This window comes from Aulonocara sp. 'chitande type north' Nkhata Bay, linkage group LG10 (assembly GCF_057382095.1).
Source record: "Aulonocara sp. 'chitande type north' Nkhata Bay isolate Kocher_YH1m ecotype deep benthic linkage group LG10, A_spYH_male_GT1.1, whole genome shotgun sequence".
Classification (NCBI taxonomy): Eukaryota; Metazoa; Chordata; class Actinopteri; order Cichliformes; family Cichlidae; genus Aulonocara; species Aulonocara sp. 'chitande type north' Nkhata Bay.
In genome coordinates, this window is record NC_141353.1 from 9,414,565 (window position 1) to 9,426,743 (window position 12,179).

The following is a 12,179-nucleotide window of genomic DNA, read 5'->3' on the forward strand; positions in this document are numbered from 1 at the left end:
CACACACACACACACACACACACGTGAATTTACAAAACGTGTAATAAAAATGTGAATGCATCGTGGTCAAATGACGTCACATACTAGACACCTGTAGCAGTGAGCGACCAGCTGTTCCCATCAGTGCTGACGCAGTGACGCAGTGACGTCATCTCACTGCTTTGTTTAATAAAGATTTAAAGACCTGCCGCTGTTTTTACACGCTTTAGGTTAAAGACTTTTATTTTGAAAGATGTAATCAACGGAAGTTATTAATGTTGTCAGCAAAGGAGCCCTGCCACTTCCGGTTAGATTAATCATTAAACTAAGTTAAATAGCACGTATGAAGTGTGTGACACGTTAAACGGTGCGAGGAGCTTTAGGTGAGGCTGGAAAACTCTTTGTCCGGTTTAAAGCTCGTTTCCGGTCCCAGCTGCCGTCAGCCACGTCAGAGGACCGCACCTGTTCAGGTAAGACAGCCCCAGAACTCTGTCAAAGTTTAAAACTGAAGTCCTCTGCCTGCTTGGATCAGCGTTCATGCAGCACACCAGACTCCGTTTAAAAAACGTCACGTTTTACGGTACCTGAACCAGTGGCAGAGACTGATGCTGGCTTCCTGACGGCTCGTGAGGCCAGTGACCTTCTCTGCAGTTCTGTATACACACTGCACCAAACTCCATTTAAATTCTTCTCATTTTTAATACCCGCCTCAGTAACACAGGCTGATATTTGCCTGTGGACACAAACAGGGCACCAAACCACTGAAATATCTTTTGAAGTTAACTGATGTTGTAGCACCGCAGTGCAAAAATCCCTCGTTGGAAGTAATCAATGCGTGTCACAGCTTTAAAAATGTCACAGACTAAAACATGTTTGGATTACAACCACAAACTCTGGAGCAGTAGAACCGAATCCTAAAGACGAGCTCGTTTCCATCCTTTGCAGGTGGTGTTAGTCTCACCTGTCTCAGGCTTGAAGCTCTCCTGTCTCCAGGATGCTCCAGGGGCCGTACGGCGACCCGGACCAGGGCCGGCTCCTCATCCGGCTGCCCTTCAAGATCTTCGCCGTGGTGACGGTTCTGCTGCCGGCGACCGGCTTCATCGCCTGCATCATCGTCTCCCTCATCTACCACTACGAGGACACGACGCACGCACACTGTAAGGTAAATGTGGAAGCACGCAGACGCCAGCAGGAAGCACGTTTCTCTGCACAGACGTTAAAGAAGATCACTCAAAGTGTCTTTTATTTTGAAATTAGAAGCAGTAAAACATTCTAAATGTCTGTAATTCTTCATGAAACAGACAAAATGATGTCACTTCCACCTGGCGAGGGTCATGACCTTTGTATCACCTTTGAATCGTAGTGTGGTGTTTGGTTTTAGTCGTCTCTTTAACCGGCAGCGTTTATGTTTGACCTTCAGTTAAGTCAGTTTGATTTGCACGGCGCCCAATCACAGCAGCAGTCGCCGCAGCGCTTTAAATCATCAGGACGTACAATAAGACAAAGAAGACCGAGGAAACCCAGCAATCATAATCTCATCCGTATAGTGATAATGAAGGCATTCTATTCTATTCTATTCTGTATGACCCCCTGTGAGCAGCACTTTGGCGACAGTGGGAAGGAAAAACTCCCTTTTAACAGGAAGAAACCTCAGACAGAACCAGGCTTAGAGAGGGGCGGGGCCTGTCAAGGAAATCTGGGCTTTAAACGCGTGTTAAATGTTCAGCACTTCCTGTTTTTAACGGCGTGCTGTAGCAGGAGAGGCGTTTACGGCGGAGTGACTTTCAGAGTTTCTTCTTCCAGGTATCCAACTACCTCCCGTCCATCAGCTCCTCCGTCGCCCACGTGCCGGAGCGCTACATTTGGTGTGTCTGCATCGGGCTGCACTCGGCGCCGCGGTACCTGATGTCCTTCGCGTACTTCAGCTTCTACCGTGGGCGCTTTAGCGGTCGGCAGCGGCTGCTGAGCGGGCTGGCGCTCCTCTGCAGCCTCGCCGAGAACACCGGCCTGCTGCTGCTCACATACGTGTCGTCCAAAGAAAACCACCGTGAGTACGCGGCGGTCGGCTGACCGTGAGCGTCAGACGTCTCTAATCTGAAACGTTGATGACTGTCTGTCTCCGCAGGTTACCATGACAATGGGTTCAGAGTGTTCACAGGGAGCTCGCTGGTGCACATGCTCATTACATGCCGGCTGTGGTACGTGATGAAGAGAAGCTTCGAGAGCGCAGAGGTAACTCGACCGCCGTCGGGTCCTGTGTGTCACCAGGAACAGAGATAACGCAGCTGTGCATCCGTCACACGACGATTAAATCTGTGAACGTTGGAGTAACGTTACAAACGTCACTTTAAGTTCATCGCTCTCCTTTTATTATTTAATTGTAAACGATCTGCAGAGCTGTTAATCCCACGCTGTGTCCTTCTCAGGAGGACGTATCCTATCGTCGGAAGCTGCGTCTCTTTGTTTTAAACGCCGCCTGTTGTTTGGCTTCCTGCTTACTCTACAAACGCCACAACGACCGCTGTGAACCTGGAGGTAAGTCTGACTCGGTCACGTTTATAACCGGGTTCAGAGGGACTTCTGTCTGCAGGACGGTGCTGGTCTTTGAGACCAGAGGGAGCACAGTCCTCAGCCTGTGTCAGGCCGGGCTGCTCGGCGTGTTAGTTTGGGGTTTGTTAGGATCACAGGAGGCCTCTGCTGGGTTCCTCCGGGTGTCCTGTGGGTGGTGCATCAGCAGGATGATGGGGTATCAGGACAGTTGATACGTGCTCCTGGTACAACAGCAGCGAGTGCTTGTTCCGTATTCCTGGTGTGTGTTGGACTCTCGCCCTCGCTGCCCCTTTGCTCTCTACCCTCTCCATCTTGGATTTCAGCATATTACTCTGTGCATAATTAACACATGACCGGCAAACACTCCTGGACCTCCGATTCTCCTTTTCACATCGCTTCGATCGATGCCGCCCCTCTACAGCCAGACTCCCCCACTGGCCCTCCCTGCCTTTCATCCTGTATAAGAAACAATACAGGAGACGTGGTAAAGGGGTGGCTTCCGTGTGCGTATGAAGGCTTACCTTGAAGCACGGGCTACAGTTTACCCATATGTCTCTGGGGACTTGCCACGCTCTTTCCCTGCTTGGCCACCGGTGGCTTTGCTCCGTCTCACAGCAAGCTTACCCAGCGCCTCCAGCGGCATGCCTCCCTGCTTGGACCTGGATCGCCTCGTACAGACGTGGTGTCAACCACAGCGACCTCAGAGCCCTGCGACGCGCTGCTGCTGATGCTGCGCCCTGGACACAGATGGCTCTTTTCAACGTCAGGTCGCTGGTCTGCCACGAGCCTTGGTGCTCTTTTTTTTTGACGGAGACCTGGATTCGCCCTGGTGAGTCGCTTCCCTTTTCGGAGCTTCTCCCCCCAGATTGTGTCTTTTTTAGCTCCCCGAGGCTTTGGTCTCTAAATGTAAATACAAAGTCCGACAGCTACCCTCTCCTTCCTACCTCAGCTACGAGGCTCAACGTCTGGAGATGACGTGAACTTCTCTGTTTGTTGTGGTTTACCGGCCACCTAAATATAATAACACTTTTATTCACGAATTTGCTGACCTTCTTGGTTCAGTTATGTTTAAATATGACTGTGTGCTTATTGTTGGTGATTTTAACCTTAATATCTGCTGTAACGACGATCTGTTAGCCAAAGACCTCCTTGCATTAACAGACTCTTTTAATCTTGTCCAGTGGGTTAACCAACCAACCCACGTCAGGGGCCACACCCTCGATCTGGTTTTCATATGGCTTGGACATTAGCATTAAGGATAGTTTCCTCACCGACACTGTTGGTGACCTGGGGGTGTTTCTGGAAAGCTCTTAAATTCAACAAGTGTCTTCTGTTGTCAAATCTTGCTTCTGTGAATTGCGTCTTATTACAAGGCCAGACATCATGTCTTGCATTGGGACCTGGAAAGCTTATCCACGGCTTTGTGACGTCTCGGTTGGATTATTGCAGCTGCCTTTACTTCGGTCTTACCTCTACTCTCCTCCATAGACTGCAAACTCAGAACGCGGCTGCTCGTCTCCTCACGGGTGGTGGGCGGCGTGTCTCTATCAGCCCTTGCCGACCTCCATTGGCTTCCCGTTAAGTATCGCAATCAATTCAAAATCCTGCTGCCCACCTTCTGAATCATTAACAATACAGCACCAAGCTGCCTCACTGAGCTACTTACACCCCCACTAGAGCACTAAGATCATCTTCCCAGCCACTCTCGGTGCTGCCGAGGTCCCGGCTGAAGACCAGAGGTGACCGAGCGTTTGCCCCCCCCAATCGCTGTCAATCCTTCAAACTGCGGTTAAACATCACTTATTTAGCCTCGCCTTCTCTACCAGGTAATGCTTGTTTGTTAGTTAGTTTAACTCTTATTTCTATCTTTGGTCCATTCTTAACTGCTTTTAATCATTTTAATTTTTTATCCTTTACACATATTGTTCTTTTATGCTTTTACATGCATTTCTGTGGCTTCTGTGTTTTTAATGCCATTTAACCTGCTACCATGTTGGTACTTTGCCACAGCTTCATCCTCATCAGGGCTCTAGACTAACTTTTGTGCCGGTACGCCTAACTTTTTAAAGTTAGGCGTACCGGCACAAAAGTTAGGCGCACACAAATTTTATAATAATTGATATAATATAATGTGTTTTGTGGATACACTGTGCTTTTTCAGCATTCAAAGATTGATGACACCGTGTCAGAGCACTGGCTATGAATTTCAGAAGGATCAGGCCTTAACAGAAAAGTTAGCAATAGTTCTTTTCCTATTACAGCTACATCCACGTCTGTCGTGCCCAGGCTGCTCATAGGGCTGGGTATCATCACTGATTCCTATAATCCATTCGATTCCGGTTTTCAAAGTCCAGATTCGATTCAACTTAGCCTCAGACAGTCAGATTTTTTTTTTCTTGCTACCTGAACAGTTGGTCGCACAGGTGCAACCAAATATTTTTTTTAGTCGCACCACTGAAAATTTGGTCGCACTCTAGAGCCCTGCTCCCTGTTACTGATCCTACTCTTTTGCATGTTAAGCACTTTGGTGCACCACTGGTTTTTAAATGTGCTGTATAAATAAAGTTTGTTGTTGTTGTTGTGTGCCTGGGCTGCTGTTTGTCACCTCTTACTTTCATCATTCTTATGGACACAATTTCTAGGCACAGCCACGGACTGGACGATCTCAGCGTCTCTGCTTGTTTGCAGATTATCAGGCTGTGAACCGAAGTTTGATTTGATTGTGAAGCAGTGGAAACGATAATCAGAGTCTGAGCCCATGGGGGGAGAGCCTGTTCTGGTTTGGGGAGTATCTCGGGGGTTTGTTCACAAGTGAAGGGAAACTGACTCCACATGTTATTGTGTTTAGGTGAAGAAAGAGCCGAGCGTGAAAGTGAAGCCGTCACATTCAGTCTGCGTCCTCACACTCAGCGGTGACCCCGAGCTCTGGCTGATGAGTCACTGCTCTTCCACAGGCGCAAGTTAAGCTGGGCGCACACTGTGCGTCGCGTTATTCAGCTCCTGCTCAAAGTAAACGATTGACTCGCAGGGGTTAGAAGGTCGTAGGTCACGATGCTCTGATGCGACCTGAGTCACACTGTGCGTCCATAACATGAAGCATATAACACAAAATCTGTCCCTCTCTGTCTCTCACTCACACAGACACACACACCACCATTAGCTTTGCTAAATTGCTGATGAAAAACATGAGCAGGCCATTCTTTCCACGGTCATTGTGGTCGTGATCATTTTGTGAGGCCACATCGAAAAGGCTCGAATGAGCCACAGCTCTACAAGTTGTGCCTCCGTCGCTTGTGTCCCGATCACAGGCTGCACCGCTGCTCCGTCTTTTCACTTCCATCTCTGTGTTTGTGCGTGAGCAGTGTGAGAGGCTGCGGTGAACCATACGACTGATGGTCGGGTGGTCGTGGGGTGTTAATCGCTTCTCGTTACCCCACGTATACTACACGATGAAGGTGAAACTCGGCCGATCCCCAAAACGACTGAAAAATCGTCTCAAAATGGGCCAAAACTCGCTCAGTGCATGGCCAGCATTAGAGAGGTCACATGGTGCCTCCTGGAGGAGGTGTTTTGAACATCTCCTACCAGAGGGAGGTCGTGAATCAGACCCAGAACCATCTGGACATCAAGTCTTTCAGCTGGTATCCATGGAGACAGACTCTGGTCTCTGCTGCAGACGAGCAGGTGTTTGGTTGGTTCAGTGGTTGGTTTGCTGGCGGATGCGTTGTGCAGCCTGGCCCAAACTTCTCATTGACAGCAGTCTCAGCCTGAGCACAGTTTGGACATCACCAGGAAGTGCCACGACTTACACTTTGATGCAGCGCTGCAGACCGGAGCGACCTTCGTCTGGAAGCCTCGCGGAGACGGTGTGAAAACTGATTCTTCATCGCTGCTGTAACTCGGATACACTGACCTGTCTGCTCTGTCTCTCCAGTCTACACCTTGTTCGCCTTCATCGAGTACCTGATGGTCTCCTCCAACATCGCCTTCCACTTTACGGCTTTCTGGGACTTTGGCAGCAAAGAGCTGATCGTGGCCACGCCGCTGATACGACACTGAGCTCCGCCCAGAGAGTTCTTCTTCTATCGTTGCTTTTAAACACCTGGGTTTAAAGTCTGTGTCAGTGCAGTGAGGCTGCGTCCATCTTCTGTTTGCAAGCTGCTGGAGCGTTTTTAATGCAGTTATCTGAACAATCATGCGGCTGCTGTGCGGTTAGTGCTCCACCAGAAGAAGAAGTCTGAGCTCCAGCAAAACAAATAAAACCTTCTTACAACTGAAAATAAAATCAAAGTTTGTTAACTGTTATATATTACAAATGTTATAGCTGGGAGTCGTTGTCCTGTCACGTCAGCTTTTAAAACCTTTTCTTAAATGTTTCTTACATATTATTCTATTTTTCTGTGTTTCCAGAGTTTTTCCTCCGTCACTGTGACACGCTGCTTTAAACATCTGTCTCTGTTTCTCTGATAGATTCATGTTCTGCTCCTTAATTAAACCGAAACACTGAACTGTTGGTTTATGGCTGCTCTTCTTCTTTATTGTCCACTGACACACTCTGATAGAATACAATAGAATAGAATAGAACAGCCCTTTATTGTCATTGTACATGTACAACAAACTAATGAGAGCTCCACGCCACTGTGCAGGAGTAAAAACAGAATATAAATACTAAAGACATCAGGAATAAACTGCAAACAGGAGAGAGACGCAGAGTCAAGGGCAGACAAGAGAAAGGCGGGGTGGGCGGGGTCACCTGTGATGGTTCACCTGACACAGGAGGAGCTGGCAATGGCCTCCAGGGTTAGCAGTGATGTTTTGGGTGGTGACCCTCTGTGCAGCCTTGCTGTTCTCAGTCAAGGCCCCTGAGTACCAACACCCGGCAGGAGGAGAGCATGGTCTCCACTGAGGAGGGGAGAAGGTCAGCAGCAGCTCCTGGTCCAGGTTCTTCTTCCTCAGGACACGGAGGAGGTGCAGCTGCTGCTGGCCTTCTTTACCAGGGTGATGGTGTGTTGGTCCAGGTGAGATCAGCAGAGAAACCTGAAGGTGGAGACAGATTCAACCTGTTCTTCAGTTATAGTGAGAGGGGGGTGGAGCTGTCTGTGCCTCCTGAAGTCCATTATCAGATGTTCAGCTTCAGGTTACTTTCTGAGCGCCGGTGGGACATGTTCTCTACCTCCACCCTGTACGCCGTGTCATCTCCATCAGAGACGGGCCCAACCACGGTGGTGTCATCCTTATACTGGACGGAGACGTTGGGTGGGTGACAGCTGCAGGCGACAGGAAGACTTTTATGCTGAAGGACGTGGTTACCGGAAGTAGTAGTTTGTTGCCGTTACCGGAGCGTGTCTGTGTCCTCCGGTGAAATAACCGGTAAACTGTATTATAAACAGCGTAGAAGGTGTGCGCGCGACATTAAACGGGTGAGAGCAGCAGCCGTGTGGCGGGAAACGGACGCTGTTACAGGTGTGGAGCGGCGCTTCCGTCACAGTCACGGAAGTTGTCGGCTAACGTTGCTAGCTGCTGCGATTAGCTGGGCTGACAGGATTAGCACCGGGGCTGAGGACACCGGCGGGGGGCTCGATGGCAGCGAGGAGGAGCGAGCCCGGGGAGCCGTGAAGGTGAGTCTTGTCACCCGGCCTACCTGCTCACAGCCGCACGTCTGCCACGTCAGAGGACTGCGTCACCTGTACAGGTGAACAGGGACGTGTTCAGAGCGCAGACACGAGTAACGGGACCGAGCTTTTTACGTAATGTTTCTGTGCTGTGGGTGAATTTCTCTGCAGAACAACAAACAGTATTAAAATGTTCTCCGTGACCGACCTGTGCAGGTGACCTTTAACCCCCCGCTCGTCAGCACAGACACAGCTCAAAGTGCAGCGAGAACATTTACGTGTGTCGATGACCTGACCTGATGCCTGGTTTAAACCAGAGCAGCTGGTGGATTATCCCCACAACCTCAGAGGCTCGTGTGTTTGAGGTGTCAGCGAACAAACAGCAGAAACCACAGATAGCTCTTAAATGTTCAACCTCGGTGACATCACCACAGCAGGAAAACTCCTGGTGTGTTTACCTGTTTATGGCTCCACCCCCCCAGGATGCTCCAGGGGCCGTACAGCAGCCTGGACCGGGACCGGCTCCTCATCCGGCTGCCCTTCAAAAGCTTCGCCGTGGGGACGGTTCTGCTGCCGGTGACCGGCTTCATCGCCTGCATCTTCATCTCCCTCTGGTACCACTACGAGGACGCGACGTACACGCACTGTAAGGTGAGTGCTGATGGCGAAGGACACGTCAGCAGGAAGCTGCTGATTTATTGAAACCACAGCCAGCTGACGAGTCAAAATGTGCATTTCAGGCTTTTCAGGCTCGCGCTGAACGTCTGGGTAGAGCATTACCTGGTGGCGGTGCGGTGATGACGCTCCCACGCCACACCGCAGCCTCAGGTGTCATCAGGACCCGCCCACCTGATTCACCTGAAGTCATTTTTCTTCCAGGTGTCCAACTACCTCCCGTCCATCAGCTCCGCCATCAGCGGTGTGCCGGAGCGCTACATCTGGCGCGGCTGCATCGGGCTCCACTCGGCGCCGCGGTACCTGGTGGCCTTCGCCTACTTCAGCTTCTACCGCAGCCGCTTCGCCAACAGGCTGCGGGAGCTGCTGCTGAGCGGGCTGGCGCTCCTCTGCAGCCTCGGCGAGAACACCGGCCTGGTGATGCTCACGTACGTGTCGTCCACGGAAACCTACAGTGAGTACGGCGCGGTCAGCTGACCCAGGTCCTCCAATCAGGAGTTAGCCCTTCAGACGTGCTGACGGCCATTTGTCTCCACAGGTGTTCATAAGTACGGGTTCATCACGTTCATAGGGAGCTCGCTGGTGCACATGCTCACTACGTGCTGGCTGTGGTACGTCATCAAGAGACACTACGTGAGCCCAGAGGTAACCCGCCCTGTCAGCGTGCTGTGCGACCACAAACTTCAGTCGTTGTCTCGTTTAGTCGTAACAGATGAGCTTTAGTCTGCGCGGTTTCTCAGGCTCAGTGTTCGTTTCCTTTACCAGCTGTTCGAGGGAAACGTAATGAATTAGTTTAAAATGCCTTCAAAGCTTTCTGTAGACAAACTGCTCGATCAGTCGGTCGCCGCGAGTTCAGAGTCCTGATGTTACAAAGCTCTGTGAGAGGATCAGTCTGTAAATGTTTATGGGGGTTTGTTCAGGTCTTTGAAGAGTTCTTGTGGTACTTGAAGGCATCATGAGGGTTCCCACCGCGCTGCGAGCGTCCTCGTCCACGTCTGTGGAGGATTTCAGATCCTGACGGTGGTTCATGTTGTTCCTGTTGGGGTTCAGGTGACGCCGGGGCAGGTTTGTTTCTTCCAGGCATGATTGAAGGACTCGAACACTTCTGAGTCCTTGAGGAGGATTTTGGATTACTAGTAGGTCCTTCTGGTACTTTGTCATTATGGTGGTTAAGTGAATTTCTGAGGAGGATCGCATGATTCTGGTGGACGTCGTTGAGGACGAAGGATCAGGTTCTGTCTCTGTTTGAGGCGGTCAGGTGGTTCAGGAGGTGGTTTTGGTGCTGCTGGCGAGGCTCCACATGTACCTCAGAGCATCCCTGTTGTTGTTTCGAGGAGGATTTAAGGATACGCCCGTAGGCTCTGTGAGAACGTGATGTAGCTCTTGAAATACTAACACATGCCAGCTGTGGGCGTGGAGCTCTTTCAGGAGTGTTTCCTCCGTTCTGAGGTTCTGTGCAGGTTTGGAGGCCTTCTTTGTTCCAGGAGTCCTAGAAGATCTGGGGTTGGTCCTGTCAGCACCTGAGGCAGTTCTAGGAGTGAGTCCTCCTGCAGCCAGTCCCGACTTTAGTGAACCTGCTGAGATGTGCTTGTAAGGCTTATTATGGTCTGCAGAACCTTCTAGCATTGCTTCTGTTTTGGTCGCCCGTGCTGGTGACCTCTGTGTGCGTGAAGGGCTTTGTAGCGTCTTTCTGAAAGCCTGTTGGTGCTCAGGGAGAGTTTGGGATACTTGGTGGGTTCCTTCGGTTCTCGCGGTGGTTCTGTGGTTCCTCGGGAGCTTCAGGGCTCTGCAGGACAGTTTGGTGTCAGACAGTAACGTCCACCTCTGGTCACATGGAGCCAGTTTGTCTCTTTGTCTTTCATTTCTTTGGTAGTTTTCCATAAATCTGATGTTGATTTTGCTCTCTGTCCGTCTCAGGAAGTGACATCATATCGCTGGAAGCTGCGTCTCTTCCTGTTCAACATCAGCTGCTTTGTGATCGCCGCCTACTTCTTCAGACGCCACAACAAATACTGTGAAGCAGGAAGTAAGTGCCGCTCTGCTCTGTGCTGCTGCCCTCCGTGTCTCACGCCGTCTCCGTGTCTCACGCCGTCTCCGTCTCTCCTCCAGTCTACTCCCTGTTCGCCGCCTTCGAGTACCTGGTGGTCTTCTCCAACATGGCCTTCCACATGACGGCCTTCTGGGACTTCGGGAGCAAAGAGGTGACCGTGGCCACGCCGCCGGAGGACAAACGATACTGAGCAGGAGGGGGCGTGGTGTTTCTACAATTTCTGAACTCAAGCGAAGAGAGAGGAGTCTGATGACATCATTCCAACGACACCCTGACCTTCGGACGGCGTGATGGAGACGTGGACCAGAGTTCTTCTTCTTCTCTTGTTGTTTCTCTAGTGCGCCTGTGTCTTTAAATCATCAGAAATGATGCGTATTGATGATGTCATTGATGATCAGCCTGCTGTGATGATGTCACACTTGTTTGTTTACAGAAACAGCTGATCAGGGTTTTAATGGTTTTATTTCCACACAGATGAAAACCATCAGAGACTAAATAAATGTGATGATGATGATTTCATGGTGGTGTTCTTCATCCTCGTCACCTGACGTGTTTAGTTTATAAAAAGAAGAAAAGCTTTTAAAAAGTGGACGACGAATAAACGCTGAAGGAGAAAGTGTTGGAAATGTAAAGAAATAAAAATGAACCTTTGAGTAAAGAACAAAATGTTTTGACAGAAATCAGAGGCTGAGACGGTCTGAGCATGTGCAGAGGATGGAGGCGGAGCTGCCGGGCGGGGGGAGGTCCTCAGAGGAGGTTCATGGCTGCAGTGTTTGTATCTTAAACAATCCTGCAGCACACAGGAATCGTTTTAGTTCCACAGGACGTGAAAGCTGCGCGTCGGTTGGAGGCTCACAGACTTTAATGTTCGCTAACTAGTGACAGAATCACTGAGAGGAAAACACTGACACAATCTCACTGACGTGTGTTTGTGTCGTGATCAAAGTGCTTCCTGATGAGTCCAGGCTCCTGTGACCCCTGGAAGGACAGAGGTCATCGCGCCACGTCACACTGGTTATAATATGTTCTGTCATAAATGGACACAGTGGAGTGGACAGCTCACCGCTGCAGCTCTACAGTGAGCCTCTCACAGATGTTTACTTTCACTGTCCTTATTTTCTTCTGAGGTATCGATTCTGTCACTAGTTAGCCTGAGTCTGTTAGCCACAACCAACCAATCACATGTTCACGTTTGACAGATGGATCTATGAACATGTTTTAAAGCTTTATGCACTGATTTGTTAAACCCAGCTTCACAGACAGTTACAGCTGTGTCAGTGTGGGACATTAGCCTTTGTGTTCAGCGTTTCACG

The 12,179-nt window shown here is 50.1% G+C and overlaps 2 protein-coding genes across 4 annotated transcripts; both read left to right on the plus strand.

Annotated features, from left to right (window-relative positions):
• The first annotated feature begins 224 nt into the window (after positions 1-224).
• On the plus strand, positions 225-7,065 carry LOC147320217 (acyltransferase PGAP2-like). 2 transcript variants are annotated; one of them, XM_086308001.1, is made up of 6 exons: positions 225-449; positions 973-1,141; positions 1,783-2,026; positions 2,105-2,211; positions 2,406-2,514; positions 6,464-7,065. In XM_086308001.1, exons 2-6 carry the CDS (start codon positions 974-976, stop codon positions 6,586-6,588), a joined length of 753 nt encoding a protein of 250 aa, XP_086164127.1. In that variant the 5' UTR covers positions 225-449; position 973; the 3' UTR covers positions 6,589-7,065. The 2 variants fall into 2 exon arrangements, with proteins under 2 accessions (XP_086164127.1, XP_086164126.1); XM_086308000.1 differs by having other exon boundaries at positions 230-449; positions 925-1,141.
• LOC147320218 (acyltransferase PGAP2-like) lies at positions 2,403-11,532 on the plus strand. 2 transcript variants are annotated; one of them, XM_086307999.1, is made up of 6 exons: positions 2,403-2,514; positions 8,624-8,792; positions 9,021-9,270; positions 9,355-9,461; positions 10,734-10,842; positions 10,926-11,532. In XM_086307999.1, exons 2-6 carry the CDS (start codon positions 8,625-8,627, stop codon positions 11,054-11,056), a joined length of 765 nt encoding a protein of 254 aa, XP_086164125.1. In that variant the 5' UTR covers positions 2,403-2,514; position 8,624; the 3' UTR covers positions 11,057-11,532. The 2 variants fall into 2 exon arrangements, with proteins under 2 accessions (XP_086164125.1, XP_086164124.1); XM_086307998.1 differs by lacking the exon at positions 2,403-2,514 and adding an exon at positions 7,674-8,147.
• The last annotated feature ends 647 nt before the right edge of the window (positions 11,533-12,179 follow it).